We start from the raw sequence: 26,500 nt of genomic DNA on the forward strand, positions 1-26,500 counted from the left end.
CATGATGGAACAACCTCATAAATGTCTGACAGTCAGTCCAACACTACCTAATAATTCTCTGTTCGTTTCCTTGACAGGACTTACAACCTCTACGTAAATGATCACAGGTCTAGACACATTTACAAGGACCTTGTCCATGGGACACGCTCCTTGTAGTCAGGCCACGTGGGTTTCCTTCCCCTCCCCGATGTCCCCTCGGGGCTTGAGCAGTGCAGCACCCAGCAGTGCCCATCACAGCTCTGCTCTGTCACAGGCCCCTCCTACTCTGGGCAGGCAGGTCAGATGGTACCTATCAGGGACTCGATGGTGGGCACCTCGCCGAGGTCATCCAGCAGCTCGTGGATCGGGTCGTTGTGCTCCGGGGCAATGGCATCCTGGTGATCTAACAGCAGCTGCATCAAACACCAAGGGATCAATCTCATTCACACCCTCAGCCCGTCAGCCCTGCCCCCACCCACCGCCACACAGCATGAGGGAGGTTAGACAAAGCTCCTACATGCAAGGAAGGACAGGCCAGTCCTCAGCAAGCTGGCCCAAACCAACCACGCACAAAGCAACATGCCCGGCCTCTGCTGGGTGACTTAGGGCACGTGGACAGAAAACAAAGGCACTCTCTCAGCCTTACGGTTGCTACAAGGAATTTAAAAGTACCCTATGGAAGAAAGAACAAGGAAGCCCCCAGACTCAACATCCCTAGTCATCCACGTGCCCTACGACCAGCATAAGTAACTCACAGCCATCCTTTCCCTCCACGTTCCCAGCACACGACACCTTCAGTCCAGGGCACAGTGCCCCAACCCTGCTGTCAGGGGCCCTCAGTGCCCCAAGTGATATCCTCAGCAATGACAATACCTAAAACTTCATTTCCATTTTCTCTATTTTCTCATTTCCTATTCTATATGTCACCAAAAGGGGAAAGGACTGAATGTAAAAATATTTGGGGGATAAAGGGAACACCCGAGGGAAAAGAGCTCAAGACGACAGAGTAAAAAGCTGACGTTCTATTCACGTCAGGAGAACAGCACAGAGGAGAGAGAAGTAAGAGCCAGGGTGAAAAGACAGAACAGAAAACGCGGTGCTCTATCAGGGCCTGGGACAGCGCTTGTGTGGGGGTTCTGGAGCCTGCCGCGGGGACTATGGCCCCGGTGGCCTGCGCGGGGCTCCGCAACTTAACAACCAGCCCACACGATTCCACTGCAGGGCGCCTGGGTCACGGAGGAACGTGGCAGACGTTGTAAAGAATAATAAGCAGCAGGCAGATGCGATGTCAGTGAGATCAAAGGAAGGTGAGCGCAGCCAGAGGCGGCGGCTCAGGACGGCCACGAGATTAGGTAATTACGGGAAAGACTTACCGTGTGGGTGTTGATGATCTCACCGATGGAGATGTAGATCACGGGCTTGGTGAGCGTCACGAGATCAGAGTATTCATCCACGTTAAACTTATCCTGCAGCTCTGGGACATCGCAAGCAGTTTGGAAAAACCGCCTGGGAAGGAACGTAAGAGCCAGAGATGAACAAAGGACACACGTGTAAGAAGCTGGCACGAGGACACCCCACAACCCGCTGGAGAGATGCATTCAAGCAGGGGCCAGTCCAGACAGCTGCTTCCCCAGAACGTGCTGTGTGTTTGCGCTGCTGGACGGCCCTGGGATGCCGGCTCCGAGAGCGTCTCTCCCCACCCCACCCCTGCCCATGTCAGCTCTCCCACAGGAACCTGTCCACCGAATTCCCACATCGTAACATAAGGAGGGCCAGCTCTCTCGTAAACACGGGGTCTTGAACTCACAGCCGAGTGTTTCCTTTACAGATATTAGAAGTACTCTCCAACGCTTTTCTGGTTACAAAGTGCCATGTGCCTGACGCACAGCCACTGTCCCTATGTGAAGTGCTGTCTGTGCCACAGGAACGCATTTCCACAGCTCACCCCCCGGAGCTCCGAGCGTGCCACACGCATACCCTCCAACGCGGCCACCCGGGAACAGCGAGGCGTGGCCCTCAGTCCCGTCTTTACCCACAGAGTTAGAAACATGCGTGCAGTGCCGCTCCAGTACCGGGTCCCCGTCCCCTCACCTGAATTTCTGGTAGGACTGGGAGAGGTACTCGTTAATGATGCTTAGGTGAGCATTGTCTCCCAGAAACATCTTGTTGGAAGCCGCGTGCTGCAGCATCTTGGCAATGGAGCCAAGGTTCCGGCGCTGGTCTGTGGTGAGCTGGCCTCCTGCCGACAGGTCGATGATGTCAAAGGCATCGGGAGCGACAATGGCCGGGTTCATGTATCGGTAGTAGAGCAGGTTACCAATAATCTGGGGACAGATGAAAAGAAAGGTGGGTGTTAAAAGCCGCTCCACCAAGGAGGCCACAAACGACTGCTGGCAAAGAACCAGGAAGTGCAGTCCTGTGGGGGAAATGGACACCGCACGCACAGACATGCATGCAAACATGCATACACACGCTCTCGCACGGCCGGAACCTAACATGACCAAACACCCCTTGTTTGGATGCAGAAAGAAAGAAAGTGAGGACAGAACTGGAAGTCACTGCAATGGAAGCACAGGTCAGAAGGCTAACATGAGGCTTAGGGTCTGTTAAGGAGCACATTAGGGCCCCTTTGTTCCCGTCCCACGGCAGCAGGTAACTGTCACGGGTGCTCGGCTCCCCTTCCTGTGTGTGGGCCTTCATTCTAGCCAGCTAACAAACACAGTGACAAGTAAACCCTGAAACATGGCCTCCCCAGCACAGGGTAGCCTGCCCAACCCCCCACGACCTCATGCTGCACACGTCAAAGGGAGGCAAGTCCATGCGCCTGCAGTTAAAGTCACGCAACACACAACGCTCCCACAGAAGAATTCAAGGACAGTCAGAGCATTCTCCCTAGTGTCATTCAAAAAAATAAAATTAATTCACCTGAACAGAAAGTCTAGAATCGAGGCCTCACTGTAGGAAAGCACAGAACTAGGAGAGAGAAGAAAAAAGCGTTCAGATTAAGAAAAAACAAAAAAAGAAAGGAGCCGGCCAAGTGAGAGCCCCCAGCCACGGCCTTAGCAGAACCCTCGCGGCTCGCGCCCATTCACCCGGCCACCAGCAGAGGGCGCAGTTGTCCAGCGAAAAGACAGGACTCAGAAACTGATCTCAAGACAGAAAACACACACCCTGCCCCGACGTGTTGGGCGTGGGCCATTCAAACTCTATAGGAACTCAGAGAGGTGCCATTTACTATTTACAGCCACTTTCAAAATCTCACAACCAATGGCAAGCTACTGCCAGCATCAGGCCTGGTTCTATCCCTTTTCTTCAAAGGTGCAGCGGAAGGCAGGCTGAGCCGGCTCCCGGACGCGTACCTTCAGCAGCTCGTCCTCACCGGCATCGGGGAACTTCTCGTGCAGCGAGTCCTTCAGCACTTTGGCGATGAAGCGCATCCCGTAGCTGTGAGACGGACACAACCCGTGAGCGGGGCCGGGGAGCAAAGGGGCGCTGCTGCTGGGTTCTGGGGGGTCACAACGGGCGCACTCACGGGATTTTGTCCACAGAACTGATGATGGCCGAGAGGAACTTGTCGGTCACGGCCCGCATGTTCCTGATGGAGTTGTCCAGCCGTGTCCTGACTTCCTCGTGGGCCAGAGCCTGCTCAGGAGTCACATCATAGGGCAGTTTGCTGGGAAAGTAGAAATGACCCCCAATAACGTCAGACCAAAAGCCAGTGACTGCCTGAGGCAGAAGCCTGCCTTTCACAAACAGAAAGACGCAGAGAGAGGAGGCCACGTGCTCACGTTCACTGAGCTGGCACACGGTGGGGCAGCATTTGAACTCGGGTTTTGAGCTGTGAGCTGGGTGCCTTGAACAATGTACCAGGCACCACGATGGGCACTAGGGATGAAAGGTATAAGAGACACGACTGCTTCCTGAGTGTCTTCCTGTCTGGTGGGAGAGACACACAAACAGGTATTTATTTAAAATGTACTGTGCCATACAATATATGTAAGATGTGGGCCACAAGAGCCGCGGGGCCACAGAAGGGGCTTCCACCTAGACTGGAGGAATCAAGGAAAGCTTCCAGGAGGAAGGAACATCTGAACTCAGGAACAAGGAAGAAGAGTCTTCTAGGAAGGAAGACCAAATGCAAAAACAAAAAGAAGAAAAAGGAGGGGGCAATAGGCAGGTGCAGGTCACGCAGGGCCCTGTACAGGATGCTAAGCAGCGGGGACTTTCCCAGGTGCCGGGGGAGCCATGGAAAGGAGGCAGACACGAATTCTGGGGAAGATCGCTCTGGCTCACCGTGAGGAACGAGTAAAGGACATTCAGCAATGAAAGAGGCAGCAGACTAGCGCCTCAGCCAGATCAAGAGTGATGAGGGCATAAACAAGCATGCAGCGGCGGGGACGAGGGGAGAGAATGGAGAGGTATGAAGGCCACACAATCAGTGGACTTGGTGGTCCTGTGGGTACTGAGGAGGGAGGTGACAGTTACAGGAACTGAAGCCAGATGAGCTGACAGGATCACTCAGAGACGGGGCAGCAAGCGAGAAGGAAGGGGCAGGAGGCTAGCAGACGTGCTGGAACACGGGCCTCGGCTCCATCAGGAAGCAAAGAGGACAGGAGGGAGCGGAAGGTCAGAAGCGAAAGGTGGGTCCGGTTCTGGAACTTTCAACAAGGCCAGAAGGTAGTAATGATTATCTTGGATTATCTGGGTGGCCTAAATGCAATCGCAGCTGTCCTCATAAGAGAGGGATGTGGCATGCAGAAGAGGAGACAATGTGACCACGAGGCAGAGGCTGGAGTGATTCAGCCAACAGCCCCCAGAAGCTGGAGGAGGCACAGAGCGAATTCCCCACTGAGCCTCTAGAGGGAGCCCCGACACTTGTGGTAATTTGTCAGGGGACCAACAGGAAACTCATTCAAGGAGACAGGGAAGCACAAACAGGTAGGCTGTGAACACGAGAATTCCGCAAAAATCAACAGAAGAGAAAGGCTTGCTGTGAAAACAAAACTGGCAGCTGAGCTAAACAGTGTGCCCAGTGTCCCGGGCGATTTCCAGTCACTGGTCCGCGGCCCAAGCTCCTCCTCCTCCTAAGCTCCAGAACAAGAAGGAACCTCCGTGGGCTCAGCTGCTCACACAGCCACCTTCACTCCTCTCCATCCTCACCTGCGCTGGACAGAACCAGAAATATTCTGGCCCCCTGAACTGCATTTTCCCAGCATTCCCCATATTCTGTCGACACACTTCTGCCTCAGATGCGTTAATGCTGGTGGTCAAACCCCAGCCTGGCATAGGCTCCTGAATTACGTGAACTTAGTTTTAATCCAACGCCCAGGACCCCAGGGCAGCTCTCATTCACCCCACGCCTTCTCCTCTTCGCTGACGAGACACGCTCAGACCGGCTCAAGACTCCCAGCCCAACCGCACCCCTTAGCTGTGCCGGTGTCCTTGCAGGTCCTCCACCCTCCCGGTGTCCTGCACCGGACGGCACTTGGACATGATGGCTCTGGCTCTGTGCCCCACTCTTAGCAAGGCGGGCCCACCATGTCCTCGTGGCTCAGTTAAGTGCGACTTCTCAGGGAGGCCTCACAGTGCCTGGCACACAGTAAGAGCTCAATGAACATTTGCTATACCAGGTCAACAATTTAAAAAAGAGGTTTCTTAAGAAGAAACTATTTGAACTATTATTAGTTTGTAAATCAAAGGTCAACTGCTTAAAAAAAGAAAAAGAAAAATGTGACAGAGAAGGACGTTGTAGTTACCGTACCTTGCCTCTCCTGTCTGAGACTCCATCTGATTAACCCACGACTTGTAAATATCCACGGGATCAGTTTTGATGTTGAGGGATTTGTCATCCATAATCTCCTTCACAACCGGGGCCAAGATCTGTCTCAGGGCATTCTGACCGCGAGCGCCTCGGTTGAAACTTACAACCATCTTAATGACTGTAGGGTTTCCTGTCACAATCTCTTGAATCTGGTCTACTTTTGACCTATAAAACATCAGAAACAAACTCAGTTTAAACTCATCACAGAATATATGAGCTTAAAGATCCTTCCTACGTAACCATCCCATCTCCTGGACACACAGAATGGGAAGGAAGAAGGCACTAGTTCCTTCTCTGGAAAATGAGCCAACCCTCGTCTGAACATAGAACACCTTTCTGCTACTGCAAACTCAACTGAGGGAGTGTGAGCAGGTCCCGTATTAGATAATAATGTGGAATCTTGGTGTTTGGATCAGCTTCTCAAAAATTAGTTTACTGTGGAAATGTACCCAAAATTAGTTCAGCAAATGTAACATTTTATCACCTCCCCAGAAGCAGCAACACTTTATATTAGTAACTGAACACGTAGACGCTTCTTTCGAGCGTCTGACACAGACCGCAGGATTAGCGGAGGTGACTGAGAGACGCAGGCACCTGACTGCTGCCCCAAGCCCTGCGGCGGCGGGGAGCCCCCTACTTGATTTCCTCCTGGAGCGCCGTCTTGAAGAGCCGCAACAGCAGGTACTCCTCCCGCTGGTTGGACGCGTAGTTGTAGAGGGTGAAGATCACGGAGTCCATGAACTTGGTGGACTTGTTTTGGGGCATCTGAAAAATCAGCTTGGCCAGATAGGTGGGGTTGGTCTGAAAGAAAACCAAGGGCTAAGTCACTTCCGATCATGTAAAGGCTGGAAAAAGAGTCAAGGTTTCTTTAAAACCGAAGGGTTAGAATGTATATGAGCAAGGAGAAAAAGAAAATGGAAGGGAAGAAAGGAAAAAGAGACAGCTCTCTGCTCACTCCGAGCAGAAATCAGAAACAGTCGCAGAGATCCACAGATAAGGTTTTCTTGCAACAAGTAAATCAGCGACATGTTTCAATACCACTTCCAGGAGCCACTTGCCTGCAGTAAATAAAACAGGTGTTGATAAGCTTCCAATTTCTCTCTCTTCTCTTTGCTCAAAGCCTTGAGGCCTCCCTTCTGTTTATTTAGCATCATCATATCAGACAACTGTTCCTTATTTTTTTTGGTAAGCTTTTTACTGTGAGAAACCACATCCTGTAAACAAAAACCAACACACAAATCAAAAAGCTTTCAAAGCTGGCACTGGGCACTGCGGAAGGGCCTTACGCTGCCCTGGCAGATCCCACCAAGGACGACGGCCTCACTACACTGTTCCCTTCTCAGTACACAATCAAATACGGTCCTCCTGTAATAATAGGAGCTTGTCAAATAATTAGAAACAAAAGAGGTAAATTACAGTATATCTTCTAATGAATTATAATGCTGTCATTAAAAATAATATTTATGCCTATCATATGGAAAACATTTTATCCTTTAATTTTAGGTTAAAATGTACTATACAAAATGACTGTAGAAGGGTAGAATTATGAATGGTTTTTACCTTCTTTTCTCTATTTAAAAATTAGCTATTAAATTACAGTATTTCATTTCTTCTGTAAGTTTTGAAAAACGTGAGACATTCGCTGACAAGAAAGCCCGACCACCCTCTCCGCGCATCAGCGGGGGCTGAAGCAGGACGGCGTGCCCTGCAGCCCACCCGGCCCCGGATGGTACCTGCAGTGTAATTTTATTTTTAACTAGCAATCCGATTTTGATGTCCATGAGATTGAGGTCATTCTCCAGCTGCTGGTTGGAACGAATGAGGGTAATGACCTCTTCCCGCATCTTCATAAGATCCAGCTCCTCCTGAAAATCCTGGTCACTTTGGTCAAGCAGGTGGACAAATTTCCGGACCACGATCATCGGAGGATCCTCAGCATTAACTGACAGACAGAAAGCACGTGTCAGACAAAGAACAGAGTTACCGGGAAAGTTCTAAGTCTTGAGGAACTGTCCTGAAGAAACAGCGCTATTCACAAATATTTGTTTATCTTTGAGATGCACAAAGACGAGCACAGGTGCGGTCCTCCCAGTGGTCACAAAGCTGACATGTGAGGAAAGGACCGGCAGCCAGAGGTTAGCAATGGGGGTTCAGTCACAAGCAGCACCTGACCCCAAGCCTTGCCTGCAGGAAAGAAAAGAGATCCGCGGAGAACACCCAGACCCTGACGGCCTCAACCCCTCCTCCGCCGAGCCAGTTACTCACTGAGAGTCTTGTAGTCGTCACGAGCTTTGTTTGCCCGAATAAAAGCCTGGATTTTGACAATGTCATTTATCTAAGGAACAAAGAAGAAGAGATCCCTTTGGTCATCTGTTCACCCCAAATATAGCAAAACTGATTCTACTGGCCCCTGTTACCAAAGGGCACTCACGTGGTCCCGGAAATACTGCAGGCGATCTCTGTAGCGCTTTCTAGCTTGATACATCCTGGTCAGGGACTGAATCTGCGGAAAAAGGGGCCTGGAAATTATACAAGCCCTTCATCTGAACCCAGGCCGGGCCTGCAGCCCATGTGGGGAGACCTGCCCGGCCGCTGTACCTTCACGGCTTCGTCTTTATGCGCGTGCAGGTACGCCAGCCGGTCCTGGTAGGCCTTCTTCTGCTTATAGCCTCTCCACTGGGACTGAAACCATCAAACAGCAACGGTTGGCACGTTACCTCCCAGGGTCAAAGGCAGCGGAAACATCTCCTCTTCATGTATTATCCCCTGCAACTCACGACGACGCCCGAGAGGACCATGTCCTCCAGTGACAGGGGAACGGGGGCGGAGCACACTAGCTACCTGCCCGTCCCCAGTGTCAGCTCAGCACGTCACACCCTTTGGAAATGCCTCCACACAGACCGTCACTGGCTCCTTACAGTAATCAGCCGAGGCAGAGGGGCACCATCCCCTCTTACAGATGAGGAGACAGACGTAGAGGGGGTCACCACTAATGCCCTGGCAGTGGCGGAGCCGTCGTCCCTGGCTCAGAATTCTTCTGTGACACTGTGCTACCCTGTCAGAAACACAGCCACTGGGCCGACAGCTCACCAAGGACCACATCAAGCACGCTCTGGTTACAGAGGGCGTAAAGAGGAAACACTTGTCAGGGGACAGAGGAGACCAAGAGGTCAGAAGGGAAAAACACACTCAGACATCGGTGGTAAGAGCCGACGGTGCGTTAGCCCTGCCTGGGGCACCCCCCGCTGTCTGTGCACTACGCTCTGAAGTACCTGAATGCAGGTGATGGCAGGAATTTGCTTCTTCAGGAAACACAACCTGGACCGGAATTCCTGCCGGACTAGGAAACCGCGGCAGCGTGCCTGCAGCCTGGTGATCAGGCCCTCGTTGGCCAGCCAGAGCTGCTCTCGGTTATAGGCGGCCGTCACCCCGGAGATGGAACTCTGCAAGGGCACAAGGTCACACGGGAAGACACGCACAGGTGAGGAGGGACATGGGGTTTAACACGGCATCCTCCACAGCACACAAACGAACCCTCCCTGCTTCCTCAGTCCGTACTAGACCCTGGAGCAACGGCGTGCCTGGGTCACTGCTCACAAGAAGACAGAGTAACGGGGGCCCACAAAGGGCCAAGGGGCTGGGTACTGAGTCCCGGAAGCCCCTGGAATGCTGCAGTGGAGAAACGGCCAGGCTGCATCTAATGTACAGGTTATATCCCACTGCAGTGCAGTTTGGAGTTTGTGGAACAGTCAGAAAAGAGGTTGAGAACGTACATTGAGAGAGGTAACAGCCGGTGCATTTAATGGGACGGTAGAGCAACCTCTTTTTTCTCTTTTGGATCACCCCAGTTTCCTTTAATAGGCACACAATTTATCTGACTTTACTCTACAATCCTGATGTTTTCCTAATTTAGGCCTTAGTCACTCCCCTAACCCCTAGAAAAATTACTGTAAAATAGTTGATTATATAGCCTTAATTTCAGCCGAGGGCTTCTGACGTTACGCCCCATTCCTCCGAACTAATATGAGCTCTAACCCGCTTCCTCTCAGCTTCCTTCGTGTGAAGAAATGGGACCTACCTGGATCTCCTCCCGAGAAAGCTGCAGAGAATTTTGCACAAAGCCTGGGGGTTGGTCCCATCCTCCTTTCTGGGTCTCCAGACTCTGGTAGTAAAAGTATCCACCTTTCACCCAGTGCTTCACCCACTTGCTGCTGTTATCACCTGGCGGACAACAAAGGGAAAGTTAAGGAAACCGGGAGCCGCATTCCCCACGCTCGTGTGCCTGATACGACAGGATGATTCTGATCAGGTTTCAGTCTAAACAGAGACCATTCCAAATACCGGTTCCTTGGGTCTATGGGACTAAAGGGGATGTCCTAATTCCCTCATGAACGGTGGCTTTGTAATGTCACATTTAGCTCACGCCCATCTACATTATAAAAAGAAAATATCTACAAAGTCCAACTGTGGACTAAATTTTGATTAGCTCTGTTCCTTCCAAAACCAACATCTATTACTCTGTGTATCAGAACACTCCCTTCTGATAAAAGATCTGCAACCGTTCAGCCTCTCTAGTTAATAAAAAGGCCATAAAAAGGGAAGAGAAATCTTATCGGTATTCTCCTCCTTTTGCAGATAATCTACTTCTATCTACCTAGAGGCTTAGATACCACTGGAGCTACTGACTCCCTATGAAAGATAAAAGGTCAAATATCTTGATCCTCCATGCATTTTCATAGAGTTGACCTTTTTAAACATAGTTGCCCACAAGGGGAAAAAAAATATTTTCAAAAATAGGGATATTATTGTCTCCTTAGAGTATTTAAAATAAGCCTGAATGCTGTACTTCTATTTGAAAGTATCCTTCCCTACAGATGGGCCCTTGGCCTACATCAGCCCCTCACACACTCAAGTTCTCAGCGTCAGGGCACACGCTGATGTCCCTGTGACTCACCTGTGGCCAGCCTTCTCCTCCTGGCCTCGGCAAGGTCGCTCAGGTATGTCTCAGCACACTCAGGGATGACACCGTACAAGCCGACATCGGGGGAACGGAGGGCACTCAGCGTTCTGCCAACATTACCGCTCTTCACGGCCTCATTAATGGCAAAGATTCCTAAGGCAACTATCGTGGAAGATGACTGTTAGCAGTTTGGAAAGAACTGAAACTCATACGCTAGCTCGCCTCACTACACCCACTGGCAAACTGGTCCCCCAACACGCCCCCACCTGGGTCAGGCTGAGATACGAACAACGCGACCTGGAGCCACCGCCAACCCCACCAGAACCGAAATGAAGCAGCCAATACGTACACCTCTGTGCTTCTTGGGTGTCTTTGTTGGACTGCCAGATTCCACCTTGAATTTCGTCCAACCATAACACAGCTGACTCGTCCCGGGTTTCCTATACACCATGAAAAGCAAAACAATATTAAGAGCCATGAAATCAGGGCGCATGTGATAAAGGCGCTTCTGAGACTCAATCGGACATGCAGGAAGTTGCAAACACATGGGACACGCGGAACAGTCACCTGGAAGAAGCTGGGCAACCAAAAACTAGTGAAACGTTAGGAGAAATGCCTCAGATCAAGTGATAAATACAGGAAGATGAATTCAAGTGGTTTAGCGGGTCAAGAACAGATAGAAGGGACATAGGGGCCAAACTGGGAAGGAACCAGGGAAGTTTAAGGACATTCCTGTGTAATCATTAGCGGACCACTAGTTAACCAGCAGAGACTCAGTGGGCACGCAGGATGAAGGACAGCGACATAACAGAAGGAAAAGTCACTAAACAAATAATGCCAATAACAGAGACAACAAACCCTGACTTTCAGAGCTGCCCTGTTGAAATGTCCGGTTTTCAAAAACTACAAGGTATGCACGGAAACCAGAAAGCATGGTCCCAGCAGGGTAAAAAAGCAGGTAACAGAAATTTTCCAAATTGAACATGGCAGAGACTTTTATCAGCTTTTTAAAATACGTTCAAAGAACGAAAGGATATAAGAACAAGCTCTCATCAAACAGAATTGCCAACCAAGAGACAGAAATCATTTTTTGAAATGAAGGACCAAGGAAATTTTTGGAGTTGTAAAGTACAGAAACTGAAGTGAGGAAATGCCTGGAGGGACGCAGGAGATTGGAGCACACTGAAATCGTCCAGCCTGAGGAGGAGGGAGAAAAAAGAACGAAGAAGAAAAGGGAACAAAGCCCAGAGACCCGAGGATACCATCACTAACACCAACATATGCATCGTGGGATTCCCAGAAGACAGGACAGAGAAAAGCAGAAAGACAACTTGAAGAAAATCTGAGCAGACCTGTAACAAATACAGAGATGGAATAATAATCAAAACATATCCTGCAAAGAAGTAAAGCCAAAAAAACAGGACCCCATGGCTTCACTGGTGAATTCTACCAAATGTCTACAGAAGAATTAAGACCGGTCCTTTACAAACTCTTCTAAGACACAGAAGAGGGAGGAAAACTCCCCAATTCACTCCGAGGCCAGTGGTACCCTCACACCAAAACCACACACAAAGATAACGGGAGAGAACTATGGACCAAATTTAAGATCTCTGGCTTGCTGAATTTGGAAGTCAGATGATTATTTTTAAAACCCCTCCCATGATGGCTCAGAGCAACTGAGCGGCTAAGCCGCAGCCTTAGAACAGGCAGTCCCGTCTGTAAGGGCGTCTGCCCCGCTGGGCCCGGCGGCGCTCAGCCGGCTTCCCTCTAATGCCCCCTCCGTCGGCCTCTGATGACCTCTGACGTTATTCCGCAGCAAAAGGAAATGCTCCAAACCCCAGTCACATCCTCCAACGGCTCAGCTCCCACGACCCGACCAGAAGGAGCAGTCGGCTGGGAGCACAAGGGAGGGCAGGTACGAGTTACGCGCTTCGCCCACTCTCCTTGTTTAGACCTGGGACCCGGCCGAGTCCCTGCCCTCGAAGCCCGCTCCTCCGCCCGTCAGACCTGACTCCTCGGGCCTTATAAGGCAGCAACAAGGAACACGGCTGCCATGAGCCCACGCGGGACCACTGCGGCCGGGCCCCGGTGTGCGGCTCTGAGCCAGCAGAAAGAGGATAAATCGTGGTCGTTTTTGCCCTGGCGGGTATGGCTCAGTGGACTGAGCGCCGGCCTGCGAACTGAAAGGGCGCGGGTTCAACTCCCCAGCTGGGTCCCCTGTGGTGGGCGTGCAAGAGGCAACCAGTGGGTGTTTCCCTCCCTCTCTTTCTCCCGCCCTTCCTCTCTGTCTACAAATAAATAAAACGTTAAAAAAAAACCAAAAAAACCATAGTCATTTTTTAACAAGTGGGAAACCACCAAAATTTCACCAATACTGGAACATACAATCACACAATGGGCAGTACATGACAATGACAGTGAAGAAACTACTGCCGCATGCAACACACGGGCAAGTTCCATCAGCGTCACGGGGGGCGGAGGCCAGAGAAGGGGACATGATGGACGCCCTCACGCAAACGCAGGTCAGAAAGGGGCAGGCGTGGCGTCAGAATCAGGACAGTGGTTACCAACAGACGCTGGAGAGGTTTATAAGGATGGTAGTGGGTGTGAGGAAGGCTCTGCTAATGCTTTTTTTCCTTCTACTTTTTTAAAAAAATTTATTGATTTGAGAGAGAGAAACATGGATTTGTTGTTGCCCTCGTTTACGCATTCACTGGTTGCTTCCTGTTAATGTGCCCTGACCGGGGATCAAACCTGCAGCCTTAGTGTGGCAGGATGACACTAACCAACTGAGCTACCTGGCCAGGGCAATTCTTAATGCTTTTATAACCTGCGTACCAATTACACAGTATGCTCAGTTCTGAAGATTTACACAACCGTATATATGACTTATGCACTTTTTGAATCTTGTATTTCAGTACAGAATTTACTTAGAGACATCGAGCTGTGTCTGCAACAACAACAGCAATAAAAGCAAATGTATAAAAACAGCAAAGCTCCCAGAGGGCGGAGTCTATGTCCCTCACAGCTGGGGTCGCTCCAGAGCGCTGAACTTGGGGGTGCCCGGGAACAGTCACTGAGCAAATCAGGGGAGACACCCTTCCTGTGCTTTGGTGCTTGCAGGGATGGGGCTCTCTGAGCAGAAACACGCCGTGGTGACACCACTCACCTGGGCTTTCTCCCTCTTTGCTCGGATCAGCGTGTCTTGGTAGTGCTGGGCCACGTCCGCCAGGACCCCCTCCAGTTTGGCAGCGGGAATCTGCAGGGCCTGCAGGGTCTTCTCGGCGTCGCCCTCATCCAGCGCTTCATTAATTAACCCGATGGCTAAAATCCCTAAAGACGAAGAAACAGGTCACTTGTTTAACTGAGAAATTCTATAAACAAATCAATCTTTTAACATGCAAAGTAAGCATAAATCTGCCCACAACATTGCCATGATTCAAACTATAATTTGTCATCCGTCATATCGAGCAGCATTTTGTTTTTTAATTTAGTGTTTTCTTATTCAAAGTAAACGCCTTTCTACCCACATTCCCATGGAAAGCTCAAGTCCTCCTGTTTTATTTGCGATTGCTCAGGCTGAAAGTGTGAAGATTTGAATGAAACTGCCTTGATAGTAGACTTTTCAGATACATTTCAATGTGTCATTAAACCATCCTTGACTAACAAAGAGTCATCGAGTTCCAGGATCTTAAAAAGTCACCTAACTCAATATTATCATAGGAAAAAAGATGAAGCTTAGGGATCTCTCTTCCAAGATCATAAACAAGTGGCAGATGGAAGACCCAAGCCCAGGGCTGCCTGTTCTAAGGCCAGGCTCTTTCCACTAAATCAGCTGAATATTTCTCATAGGAAATACAAAACAAACTGGGACTGCTCATGCCCATGGTGTCCTGGTCAGCTGTGCTACTTTGGTAAGGGTTCTGTCGTATAATAAAAATTCTAGCCGGTCTTTGTCCCTAGTTCCTGAGAAAGTGTCTAAGCCCTTAGCATTTCCCAAGTGGCAGGAACAGTGCTGTTTTCCAGGCGGGCCCCTGGGACCACACCTGAGTTGAGGCCAGCAGGTGACCTCTGGTGGGCCCCTTCGCAGTTCCAGGCCGGGGGTGGGCCATGCCACAGACCCCAGCCACGTGCTTAGAAGACTGGGGCGGAGCCACGTGACAGGCCATTGGCCCAGCCTCCCTGCCCACAGGAGGGGAGGGAAACCAAGCTCAGTTACGTGGCCAGTGACTCAATCCATCATTCGTGTATAATGACGCTTCCCAGGCTGTGAAACATGTGGGTGTACGGGAGGCGGCACAGCCAGAGGACACCCCACCAGACATTGCCATGTAGGTCTCTCCCTTGGACTTGTCCCGATTCGCGTCCTTTCTAATAAAACTGTAATCCTAAGTACAGCGCTTTCCAGAATTCCACGAATCAGTCTAGAAAATTCTGGAACCTCAGTGGGCAGAGGAAACCCAATATATAGCACACTACTCAGACGCGTGGCGACCCGAGAGCTCTGGGCTGCCCGCCGGTGTCCAAGGAGGCCGAAGCCCTGCGCCCTCAGCCCAAGCCACGGGGCCTGACCCCAAGGTGTTCCTGTCACAAGTACCTATTATAACAGCATTAAAAATAATAGATCATGTTCAATCCATCTCCTGAAAACTTTACTTATTACCTACATACCCGATTAGAGCAGCTGACTGGTGTTTTGAAAATAACACCCAAGCTTAGCTTTTTAAGTTTTAGATATATATTTCAATGATCAAGGCTCCTTCCAGGAGTAAAGTCTAGACGCAGCCTCGGGAACCATCCCACCCTCACTGAGACGCTGGGGGGACGGGAGCGGGTCACTCACTCTCGTGCTCCTCCTGCACCACCAGATTCACATGGTCCACACAGGCCTGGATGTCATTCCACGTGATGAACTCGCTGTTCTCCATGTGGGCCTGAGCTTTCAGCTTCATCAATTCATCGAGGTACCTACCCCGTTCCCCAACAAAAAAAGACAGTGAAGTGCAACATGAGAAATGACCTTCGGTGTCATTGCGGGTGACAGGAGTGAGAGGACGGGGGACAAAGGGCCCAAGAACCCAGACAGTCAAGGTACTCGCTCCCCAGTTTGACCTATTCTAGAGGCCAGCATTGGGACTGAGGAGTTACCGCAGACAAAATGTGGAAATGTAAGGGTATCACCTAGCCTTAACGGCCTCTACATTCTAGGTAAGGCCAATTCTAGAATCAGAGAGGCAGCAGGTCAGGCAGTTTCTCTAAAGACAAGAAAACAAGGCCAGGCACCAGCCAGGAAATGCAGAAGGAATGACAGATCAGCAAGTGGTCATTCCGCAGCTCTTATTGAAAGCACTTATAGAGGATCCTGTGGCAGTCACAGTGCGGGGGGGGGGGGGGGGGGGGGCACAGGAGCGTGGGCCCCGCAAGGCGGAGGGAGCACCCCTCGGGGCACCCACCTCTGGCAGTTCTCCTCCTCGATGTTGGTCAGGCCCGTGACCGAGCTGCTCAGCTGCTTCCACACCGTGTTCATGTCCCCCGACTCCAGCGCCCGGTTGATGAGGGCCACGGACGACAGCATCTCCACAGCCACGGAGAGCTCGGGGTGGGTGAGGCTATGCTGGACGTACGGGGCAAGGGGACGGTGAGGACAGGCACTCCGCAACACCGGGAGGCCAGACATTTAAGGAAACCACACGGAGCCCACGTTCTGGATAGAAGACTGGGCCCCTAACGACACCACCAAGTACGTGGGTGTTACATCCCCCCCCCCGCGTCCTGTGCACAGACCGGACGGCCCAGGTTACTCACCTGAGGACTCTGCCGCTGCAGGGTGGCCAGCTCCTTCTGGTAAAGGTCAGCAGCGAATGGACACACCTGGGGCAGCTGGGCTTCAGGGTTCATTAGTTCCAGAACAGTCTTCTCAGCAACACCCTTCAGGATGGCAGCGTTGATCGCCGCCACTGCTGCCAGCCCTGGCAGGGAACGGGGTCACAAACAGCTGGCTGAGCGCCGGGAGCGGGAGGAGGCGGCAGCTGCCCCAGAACAAAGTCACATTCTGTGGATGCGCTGCAGGCCGTGCCACCTGGGAACGCTCATCTTCGGAAAGCAGCCCCTTCGTTCGGGCGCGCACCGCACGGCACGATGCGGACCGCAGCGCAGGAGAGCTGTTTAAGGGACGCACGTCCCTGTCCCCCTCCTGCAAGGCCTGCCACCCGCATCCGCGACCCCGCTCCTCTCTGCCTGAACACCTCTGCCTCCCCTCGCAGCCGACAAGTAAGGCGCCAGCCTCTCCAGCCGCCCTTCAACCCTCCCACCACCTCCCCAAGCCCTTGCGTCCACAGCCCAGCGCAGGACGCCCACAGCAGCTTTATTCTGCGCGCCGGCCCTCAGCACGCCTTTCGCCTTCGCTCCCTCCGCGCACACTCCCTCCCCCTGGTTGCCCTGCATCAGGAGCATCCTCCTCTCTCCCCCTCCGCCAGCCCAATCCCACCCATCACTCCCTGCCGTCTCGCTGGCTCCAGACGTGCCCCTCACCAGCCACGCTTGCCGGCTGCGGGGCCTCTGCAGCAGGAGCCCCGCTGCCCGAGGCGCCGGCCGCTGGGTACAGCGGGGAGGCACCAGGCTCCAACCTCAGACCCCAGTGACGGGACGTGAAGCCACTGTCCTGCCCTCCCGCGTGTCGCCGACACCCCGCCGGGGACCCTTACTTCTCTGATACTGCTGGGCGGCGCTGTTGGCGGCGTCCACGGCGGCCTGCAGCTCCTCCTTCTGCAGGGGCTCGGCCTGACCGCGCTGCAAAGCAAAGCACCGTTAGGTCAGGCCGGCTCCCGCTGTGAGGTCTGCCGCTGCCACGGCCGTCGCCGGGGACAGAGAGCCGCGGGGAGAAGGGGCAGCCCTGGCCACGGCTGGGCTACGGTGATGCTCTGGACACCAGCAGTTTAAAGAAATGTTTTGAGAGAAGCATCAGAATCTCCCAAGGTAATGTGCTTATGGCATCACTAGCACACGGACGCCCCTCACTTTGGCCCATGTGTGCTGGGAATCTCTAAAATGTATACATGCCCTTATTTACATAGAAGAGAAAGCCCCTCATGTTTGTTCTGAAAAAAAAAACTCATGAGGTCCAACCCCACAGTCTGCTCCTGCAGGGGGTGCCACCCAGTGTTGGCCAGAGGGCACTGGCGAGGTTTGGGTTTGAACGGGGCAATTCCTGAAGTGAGAACGTAAAAAAAACCCCTCAGGTTTCCCCCAATGGCCTTCACTTGAGGTGTTAAGGGGACGCTTCAGGTGAAGGGTGGTTAGATTGGGAGGGCAGGTATTATTTATTTTAAAAGACCAAAGAGAGCTGAAGACAATGTGCACTTTACTTGAGGATATTTTAAAAACCTAATTACATGTAGGGGGGAAAGCTACACTAGAAAAAAAGGCCTCGTATGTATCTTTAAAGCGACAGCATGTGACTTAATAGACGTGCATAAACCCCTGCTGGCTGGACCCGAATCTCTTCACCTGTCGCTTCCGCTGTCTGTCACCCAGGAGCTGCTTGAGGTACCAGTCGCTGTTCTTCTCCTGCAGTCCTCGAAGGCCCAGTGCCGGCGACTGCAGGACCCTGAACAAGGCCAGGGCGGACCCCTGATCCAAAGCCAGGCCTACGTTTGCTAACGCAGAAAACGCTAAGGAGGAAAAGGGCGAGCAGTTAAGAAAACGCTATGGTAACATTGTAACCTGTGATGGCCTTTGCTGTGGACCATCACAGCAGCCCAAGGCTTGGGAGTGGAAAAGACCCTTACCGCCGTCAAGGTCCCAGGGGTTCCCGCCAGGCCGCTCCTCAGACCTCAGGGACTGCGGCCCACACCCGGGCCCACGCGAGCGCACCCAGAGGTAGACGCGGGCACCACGTGGGCAGCCGCGTGAGCAGCACCCACCGGGACCGACAGGCGCCCCCACGCCTTCTGAGATGCCAGGTTGTCGTCTAGACTGAACTCCTAACAGGAGAACGTACCTCCCGCAGAAAGTTACCGCATCTTGGGACAATTCTGTTTTACAGTGTTGTCAGGGAGGATGACGAGAGGGAGGCAGGGGCCCAGACTGAGCACACCGTGGAGTGTACAGACGTCATATTATAACGTTGTACCCTGAAACTTACATGATGTTATTAACCACTTATTACCCCAACAAATTTAATTATAAAATTCAAACCTTGTAGCATATCGTTAAAGCTCTCACCCCAGAGCTGGCCCTGGAATACATACAATCCCCATCCCCTGTGACAGTCTGGACTCAAGAGCCTTCGGGCCCTCAACCGTTTCTGACCAGGCCGCACGCTGCTCCCCTTCACGACAGTGGCACGGCCTGAGCACGCCCGCCCGGAGTGGTCAGTGCCCGACACCAAGGGTGGTCTGGCCCTGCCTGACGCAAGGTCCTGCCTACACCCTCTCACAGTCCCTGCTTCTAGCCTAGAAGTTGAGGTCACACAGGGACCTCGAACCCACAACCCTCTGGTGCACAGGACGCTCCAAGCAACTGAGCCACCTGGCCAGGGCTGAAATCAAATAAGGTTCTGCCTTCTTTTCCACTCCGGAGCCAGGCTCTTCATGAGTCATGAAATGAACAGAATGAACACAAATGAGCATCTACAGAGCCGCATGCATAAAATTCTGCACAAAGAGCCCCATGGGCTAGGGACCTGCATGTGTGTGTCAAGTCCTAAGGAGCCACTGCAGGCGCTTTAGCAGAACAGTGTGACAAAATGAAAATGATACTAAGAATTTAATTTCTGAAAAGTGTGTTAACACATACATATGAAAATCAATATGAATAGTACAATCCCATTTTTGTTTAAAATACGTTCTGAAAGGGATATGCGTTAAAAAATCTGTGGTTATTTCTAGGTGATAGGGGTCAGATTTCTTTGTTTATTGTTTACTTTTGGATAGCCTGTACTAGTCTTTTAAAGAAAAACAAAGCTATTACATTACTTTAAAAATAGAAAAAATAGAATTCCTGTTCAGATTTTTTTTCAGTGTGTAACCCAGGGTGAAAGAGGGAAACCAGCCATGGAGACGCACCCAGAAGGGAGGCGTGCAGGCTGCGCAGGGCCGCAGGAGCACCCCGAAGGTGTGGGCGCACGATCAGACAGAGCAACACACCCATCAATCATTCATGTCATCCCCTTAGGTGCCTGGCCCAAGGACATACTTACTGTTGACTTTGTTTATATTGCCTTGAATTTCAGCCTGAGTGAGCAGCTCCTCATAAACGTCCCTCTCTCTCTCAGAGCTGTCTGTCTGGAAATGAATTAAAAGTGTAATTAGATTAGCTTGGGTCTCTGAGAAGACCACAGGAATACATGTGGGTTTCTCCCCCACCATCTCCCCCACCGTAACAGAACCAAGAGCAAGTAAAGGTGTAGCTTCAAATCCTTTGTCAAGAACGAAGTGGAGTGCTACACAGCTGTGACTAAGACGTAAAGAGCAAGGCTGCCTGTGAAGGACAAGCCCCGGGCTGTCCCAGCGCCAGGCGACAGAAGGAAGCACCGGTGGGCCCATGAACAGGCAGCCCTGCCACACACTGAGCAGAACAGGTGCGCAGGGACCAGCTCGCAGGGCCTCTCACTGGTTTGCACAAAATTCAAGGAGAAAGAAGTCAAAGTAGAACCTCAAGCCAAAAGACTAACTACATTCTGTGTCATTCCATTTCATTTACATGAATTTCTCAAAAAAAAGGAAAACTGTGGTGATAAAAACAGCGGTGGTTGTCTGGGCTCAGGAGCGGGGCATGGGGGACAGACTGCGAAGGGGGCTTGGGACTTTCTGGAATGATGCTTACAGACCGCATGTGTCAAACCGCATCAAACCATGCACTTAACATGGGTGCACTTTACTGTATGTAAATAAACAGCAGATGGTCCAGTTTTACCCTGTTTTTAGCATTTGTCATCTTGTCGTGCTTGGCCTGATAGAGCACGTCCTGGTAAGCGGAAGCCAAGAGCTCGTCAAGGTTTACAAGCATGGCGTTGGGGTTCCTCAGAGCTGTAAATGTGTCAGTGGGGATCCGACGGTCCACAGCTTCGTTAATAGCAATCACGGCAGCATGCACTAAAAATGAATTCAAAACACAGGACGCTGAGGTTATACAGGGTAAAGGACACAGGTAACACATACAAAACCGGGCTGCAACACGCGGTCACAGGGAAGGGCTTGTTTTCAGTGCAGTAACAACTGGGGTGGGAGGAGCTGGGAGGAGCGGCTCCCTGGGGCCCAGAAGCCTCGCCCCCTCCTTAGGACACACACAGCCACTGCTCCGATCCACTCCACTCGGGAGGCAGAGTCAGGAAACTCACAGGGAGATATTCGTAAGAGAGCCCTGCAATGAGCATTTATCACCCTTAATCACCGTGTAAATACCATAAAAAAATAATCACCTCGAAGAGGCAATGAAATGCAGAACTCACTTTTTAAGTGTTTGTACTATAATCAAAATCAATCGCTTATTTCCCAACAACTACAGCATAAAAGACTATAGCAGTGTTTAAAACTAGAACTATTGGCCTAAATTTGCCAGCAGAATTCCTAAGGTCAAGATCATAATTAGAGGATTAATCGCTGGAAGTGGGAGCAACGGTCCCGCCTGAGCCCACAAAGCCTCTCGCTTACGTGCGGCCTCGTCCACCGAGAGCTCGTTGGCCAGGATGCCCCCGATCTTGCTGAAGGCCGGCATCTGGATCCCGTACTTCTCCAGCTCAGTCTTCATGTTGTTGATTTCTTCTTCTACAGGAAGAAATAAGACCAAGGGAAACACCTTTCCGTAACTCACACAAGGGAAGAGATTCCTTAACTACAAAAACGGGATAAAGTGGCATCTACCCCTCAGGATTGTTCCAAGACTGTAGCGAGACAGTATACACACGGCACTTAACACGGTACCTGGTACGTGATGTGCGCTCAGCAGACGTTAACTATTATTACTATTTTCAAAAGCCTGAACAATAACTATAGTGAGAACGGCCCCACAGAAACTAGTCTTTCAAAATGGAGCTGCACCAGAGGAGCTCAGCTAGGAGCAAATTACAAGCCAGCTGGTTATCTCAGTCTTTCGATTCTAATCACTAGTTAGGACGTTTCTAAGGCAGGAAACCAAATGATAAAGAAAACATGCAAGGTCAGGGCCTGCCCCCAGGCCTGCTGAACAACTTCCCTGGAAGGAACAATACCATAGATAAAAGTTTTATTACCATTTTTACAGTTCCCAGGCCTATAAAATAATCACCAGTTTGAAAGATCTGACTCGTCTTACCCCTAACCAGTATCACCACCGTCCTTCCCCCGCCCAAGTCCCCATCGCTTCAAGCATCTGACTACGGCAAATACTTAAGAGTAAGCTAAATAAACTAAACTTTAAGATTAAATAAGTTAAATTTTTGCTCTGGCCAGGTAGCTCAGTTGGTTAGAGCGTGGTCTCGATACACCAAGGTTGCAGGTTCAATCCCTGGTCTGGACAAATGTAAGAATCAACCAGTGATGCATAAATCGGTGGAACAACAAACTGATGTCTCTGTCTGTCTGTCTGTCTATCTCCATCTTTTCCTTCCTCTCTCCCTCAAATCAGTTTTAAAAAATAAGCTAAATTTTTAAATGATCCAAATAAGCTAAAATTTAAAATCACAAAATTATCATCTTTGCCTTATCTCACTGCCCCCAACCGTTGCTTTGCCCACAACGGGTGCTTTCTGAAAGAAAAAGGGAAAGACTGTCATAAATTATTTTTTCACCGTACATGAACATTTAACGTTACATGTTAATATTATAGACTTCCTTTTATATATTATATGTTAACATTACTCCCAATTTAGATAGAAGAAAACCGAGACTCACTACTCACACCCACTGTCGGAACTGTCAGAAGAGAGCCTGAAACCCCAAGTTTCATGCTCCCGCCCCCACACCAGAGGCAAGTTACTTCCATGTCTTTCATCTCTGCTGCCACAGGAAGGTTCGAGCTTCAAGTGCTAAGTCACTAAGATGGGTTTTGTTGACTCTCCAGGCTATTGCCACATAAACCGAGCACTTCCTGCCGGGCTTGTAACTCCTTACCAGTGAAGTCAACCTTTCCATACAGGTCTTGAATCTGAGGAGCCAGGCCTAGTTTGAACAGGTACAAACTAGAAGACACAAACATGAAAGATTCAGACTTCCCAGCCATACCTCGCTGCTCCTGCTGCTCTGAAAGGAGAAAATCGGCACCAAGAACAGAAACATTCTGAACACAGAGGCTCCCAGTTCACCATAATATTCCCCTTTGCGGTTATGCTACTTTACCTCAGAGCCTTATTTCAGTTTTACATAATAATATTGTCTTAAAAAGTGGCATAATGAAATGCAGAAAGCACTGGGCTGGGAATCAGTAAGCACAAATTCAAATCCTAGTTCCAGTGCAAATCCAGTGTGTGAATAGAGGTTTGAAATAACAAGATATTTTAGACAAGTATCCTGAAAATTATTCAGATAGAAAATCTTATTTAAACTGAATTCTTACTACTGATGGGAAGATTTCAGGTAATTTAAGAGTTTTAAATAGAGTACATATTATATACTTTCCTCTTTCAATTAAAATCTACTAGACTCTGAGGTGCATGAATGCAGGGACAATAAATAAAAGTCTTTCTCACCAGTGTCTACCCAGAGCCTAGCATATATTCATAAACATTAATCAGTATCTCAAAGATGGCCAGGTGAATAAATGTCTACAAGCCTGAGTTAAGTTAACTGGATTCTAAGGCCCTAGTAGATCAGTCAATAAATTAGACATCAGAGGGCACTTTAGGGATGGACATGAGCCAGGCCCTGACAGCCTAGCAATGGGGGAGGATATGAAAAGGATCTTTAAAAAATTCTGTTACATATCTAAGAAACAAACCATAGGAACTCAATAAAGTGGTCTATAGTTTTTGCAAATAATTTATAAACCTCAGTATTATCTAAACACAAATATATATAACACATATTAAATTCACAGAGAACTGTTCAGAACTTAAATTGTATAAAATATGTATAATCTAAAAAAAACAAAAAACCCACAATGTTCTGAACACATATTCAAATTTATACAAACACAGTTACTAATAATTTTTTCTGGTAAATACAAGTGTAAATCATGTTATGATTAACTGTTTTTCTTTAGAGTAAAATGCTCGAGATAGAACTTCCTCCCTCAGAACTTTAAATCTATTCACTAAATTTTCCAAAGCAGAAGAGCTACTTTTTCTCCAGAAATTTCTTCCTCTTTCATCGCTACTTTGAAACAGGAAAGTGGCTGCCACACTCTAAATAAAGTTCAAGAATGTCACTTTCACAGCCTGACGTGAGTGAGCTTTAGATAGCTTCCCGCGGAAAGTTACAGGAGTTCCAACAGCGTTGCTGGTTGTCGTGAAAAGCAGAGGAGAAGGTAAGATCCGGGCACCATCTTTCTTTTATCTCAGTTTCGGTGCTTGGAATATTTTAAGGAGATGCTGGAGTTAAGAAGGGGATCATAATGACCACTTAGATCCCCTTTCCCAAAACTGAAAGTACTTAACCTCAAAGCTGAAACGTAAAATCCTAATGGCCACCATCACTTTCCAGCCTCTGTTCCGGCTCTCCCATGACTACTTTTACAAATAAGCTGTTGGGTACCTATGTGGTCAGCATATCATGAGCTGAGATTTCTTTTCCTTCTTCTTCTTCTTTTTTTTTTTTTTTTTCCTTTTTAAGTGATACTTTATAGCAATGTGGAGAAAGAAGCTGTGTTAGCCTGTCTGAATTCCAATTACCATTGCTGATGACAAAATAACCTAGAGGTCACTATGCTAATCTCAAAGATTATTAAGAAAGGTGCTGAAATACAAACACAGCAGATGATTAGGAAACAGAATCTAGTACCGGTCCATGATCCCATGTCTCAAATCTTTGGGCCAGATATAAATTTAGGATTTTTCAGAGATTAGAAAGGTTTTACAATGTACACAGTATTATAAAACACCCCCAGCAAGCCTTAAAGCAGCCCCACTAAATAAATACATTAGTTTTCTGGGGAGAAACATACATATTATCATATCAAGTAGATAAATGTTCTAAATAATCTCAATTAATTCTGATCTGATTTTGCTAACAAATGAATTTGGACCAAATTCAAACTTAATTTTCAGAGCTTTTAGGTTTCTTTTGAATTTAGGATAAAAATTTGTGGGTCTATTTAATCCCAAAATCAATTCTTTGAAAGATGCTACATCAGGAGACATGGAAATAAAGTGTACCTATATACTTGGGATAATGAAGAACTGAGGTCTTATCTGAGAGTGGAATGTCATCTACACACGTGATGCAGCATGACTCAAGTACAATGACTATCTCTGGAATAATGCCAGCCAAGACTTAAAGAGAAGGGGGTGGGGAGGCAGGAAGGAGAGCACAGGGAAGTGATGCTTCTGTCACCCCTGATCCAAAAGGCAGCCGGGCCCTGTCCAGGACAGTGACGTGGGGAACCTGCCTTGAACAAGATGGGCTTTTACGGGAAAGACGCTCTGGGTACACACACTTCATGCACATTCTCAAGTGCTGCCAACAGCCGCCGCCCCCACTTCAGGAAAAACACTATTAAGGGACAGAAGAAACCAGAAGCCAGCACGCTGGAGCCCCTGCCCTGCGCGTACTTCCAGGCACAGGCGGGAGCAGAGAGGCACGGAGAACAATGGCAGACTTCCTCCCTTTCCCATTCTGGCCCGGCCACTGGGAAGGCCCAGTTAACACTTCGCCTCCACTTCAGAGCGTCTGAGGACCTGGGACCCAGGTCACCCTGCAGAGACCAGTGACTGCAGAGGAACCTGCCAGCTCGGCCTCTGGGCTGCCAAGCTCAGATACCGATCACAGGGACAGCCTTCCCAAGGTGATCAGCAAAGACACAAGTTTAATCAGAATTAGCCCGGGTTTGGCTCAGATGTACATTTCAAATGGCTACAATCTGAAAATTCCCCTGGATACACCCAAGGCTGAACATTTGCAAAGAATTCCCCCTCCCATTGTTTGTCCGATATTAGGCCGTGTGCCCTGGAGGGGAAAACGTAAGACAGGGCCTCAGTCCCTAAGGTGCCAACAATGCGAAGGAGAAAATATTAGACACGTGGAAAAGACAATATATAACTAAAAACCCCAAACTAAGAAAACAAACAAGAAGCAAACCACAGGAATTCAGACAGAGGCATGAGCCGGAGTCACTGGGTATCACAACTCTTTACCCGACAGTGGGAACGGAGCTACGGCCTCGCTGGCAAAGCCAAGACAAACAGAGTCTTTCGATAAAGGGAAAGTACCATTTCCCTTTTACATTTATTTATAGGGCAAGAAATATCCCCTTGAGCGGGAGGAGGGGCAGGAAGATTTGTTATAATGTACGATTTTGATACAATTTGTCGTTTACCAACTGCATGCCAGGCATCTAAATGCTGGAGTCACAGAGGTAAGTGAAGAATAAAGAAATTGATTATTTCCTTTGCCTCCAAGGCAATCCGCAAAAGCCCTGATCAGAACAAATAACCAGAGTACAATGTAACTAACAAGCACTCTACTTGAAGTAAGAGGTTTCTACAAAGTAACAAAGTAACAAAGTAACGCTAGAGGAGCACAAGGACCGGAAATAGCTAATTCCCTGTAAAAGATACAAAGTTGAAAGTATGTATCAATGAAGAGGCAGCATTCTGAGGTCGGGGAGGG

General features: G+C 49.6%; 1 protein-coding gene across 1 annotated transcript in view; it reads right to left on the reverse strand.

Moving 5' to 3' along the window:
* IQGAP1 (IQ motif containing GTPase activating protein 1) overlaps positions 1 to 26,500 on the reverse strand; it is a 66,549-nt gene that overhangs the window by 10,959 nt on the left and 29,090 nt on the right. The window contains exons 6-31 of the mRNA XM_090263786.1: positions 22,850 to 22,917; positions 21,413 to 21,526; positions 20,676 to 20,854; positions 19,960 to 20,044; positions 18,267 to 18,430; positions 17,465 to 17,549; positions 16,566 to 16,729; positions 16,214 to 16,374; positions 15,604 to 15,728; positions 13,930 to 14,093; positions 11,110 to 11,200; positions 10,755 to 10,922; positions 9,879 to 10,021; positions 9,073 to 9,243; positions 8,399 to 8,482; positions 8,232 to 8,303; positions 8,066 to 8,135; positions 7,534 to 7,742; positions 6,859 to 7,014; positions 6,438 to 6,601; positions 5,741 to 5,965; positions 3,512 to 3,652; positions 3,339 to 3,423; positions 2,071 to 2,303; positions 1,353 to 1,485; positions 290 to 392 (exon numbers count right to left, since the gene is read on the reverse strand). Of these exons, the coding sequence (XP_090119912.1) occupies positions 290 to 392; positions 1,353 to 1,485; positions 2,071 to 2,303; positions 3,339 to 3,423; positions 3,512 to 3,652; positions 5,741 to 5,965; positions 6,438 to 6,601; positions 6,859 to 7,014; positions 7,534 to 7,742; positions 8,066 to 8,135; positions 8,232 to 8,303; positions 8,399 to 8,482; positions 9,073 to 9,243; positions 9,879 to 10,021; positions 10,755 to 10,922; positions 11,110 to 11,200; positions 13,930 to 14,093; positions 15,604 to 15,728; positions 16,214 to 16,374; positions 16,566 to 16,729; positions 17,465 to 17,549; positions 18,267 to 18,430; positions 19,960 to 20,044; positions 20,676 to 20,854; positions 21,413 to 21,526; positions 22,850 to 22,917 (3,557 nt within the window). The remainder of the gene's footprint in view (positions 1 to 289; positions 393 to 1,352; positions 1,486 to 2,070; positions 2,304 to 3,338; positions 3,424 to 3,511; positions 3,653 to 5,740; positions 5,966 to 6,437; positions 6,602 to 6,858; positions 7,015 to 7,533; positions 7,743 to 8,065; positions 8,136 to 8,231; positions 8,304 to 8,398; positions 8,483 to 9,072; positions 9,244 to 9,878; positions 10,022 to 10,754; positions 10,923 to 11,109; positions 11,201 to 13,929; positions 14,094 to 15,603; positions 15,729 to 16,213; positions 16,375 to 16,565; positions 16,730 to 17,464; positions 17,550 to 18,266; positions 18,431 to 19,959; positions 20,045 to 20,675; positions 20,855 to 21,412; positions 21,527 to 22,849; positions 22,918 to 26,500) is intronic.

This window comes from Furipterus horrens, unplaced genomic scaffold (genome assembly GCF_987537825.1).
Source record: "Furipterus horrens unplaced genomic scaffold, mFurHor1.1.pri manual_scaffold_16, whole genome shotgun sequence".
Classification (NCBI taxonomy): Eukaryota; Metazoa; Chordata; class Mammalia; order Chiroptera; family Furipteridae; genus Furipterus; species Furipterus horrens.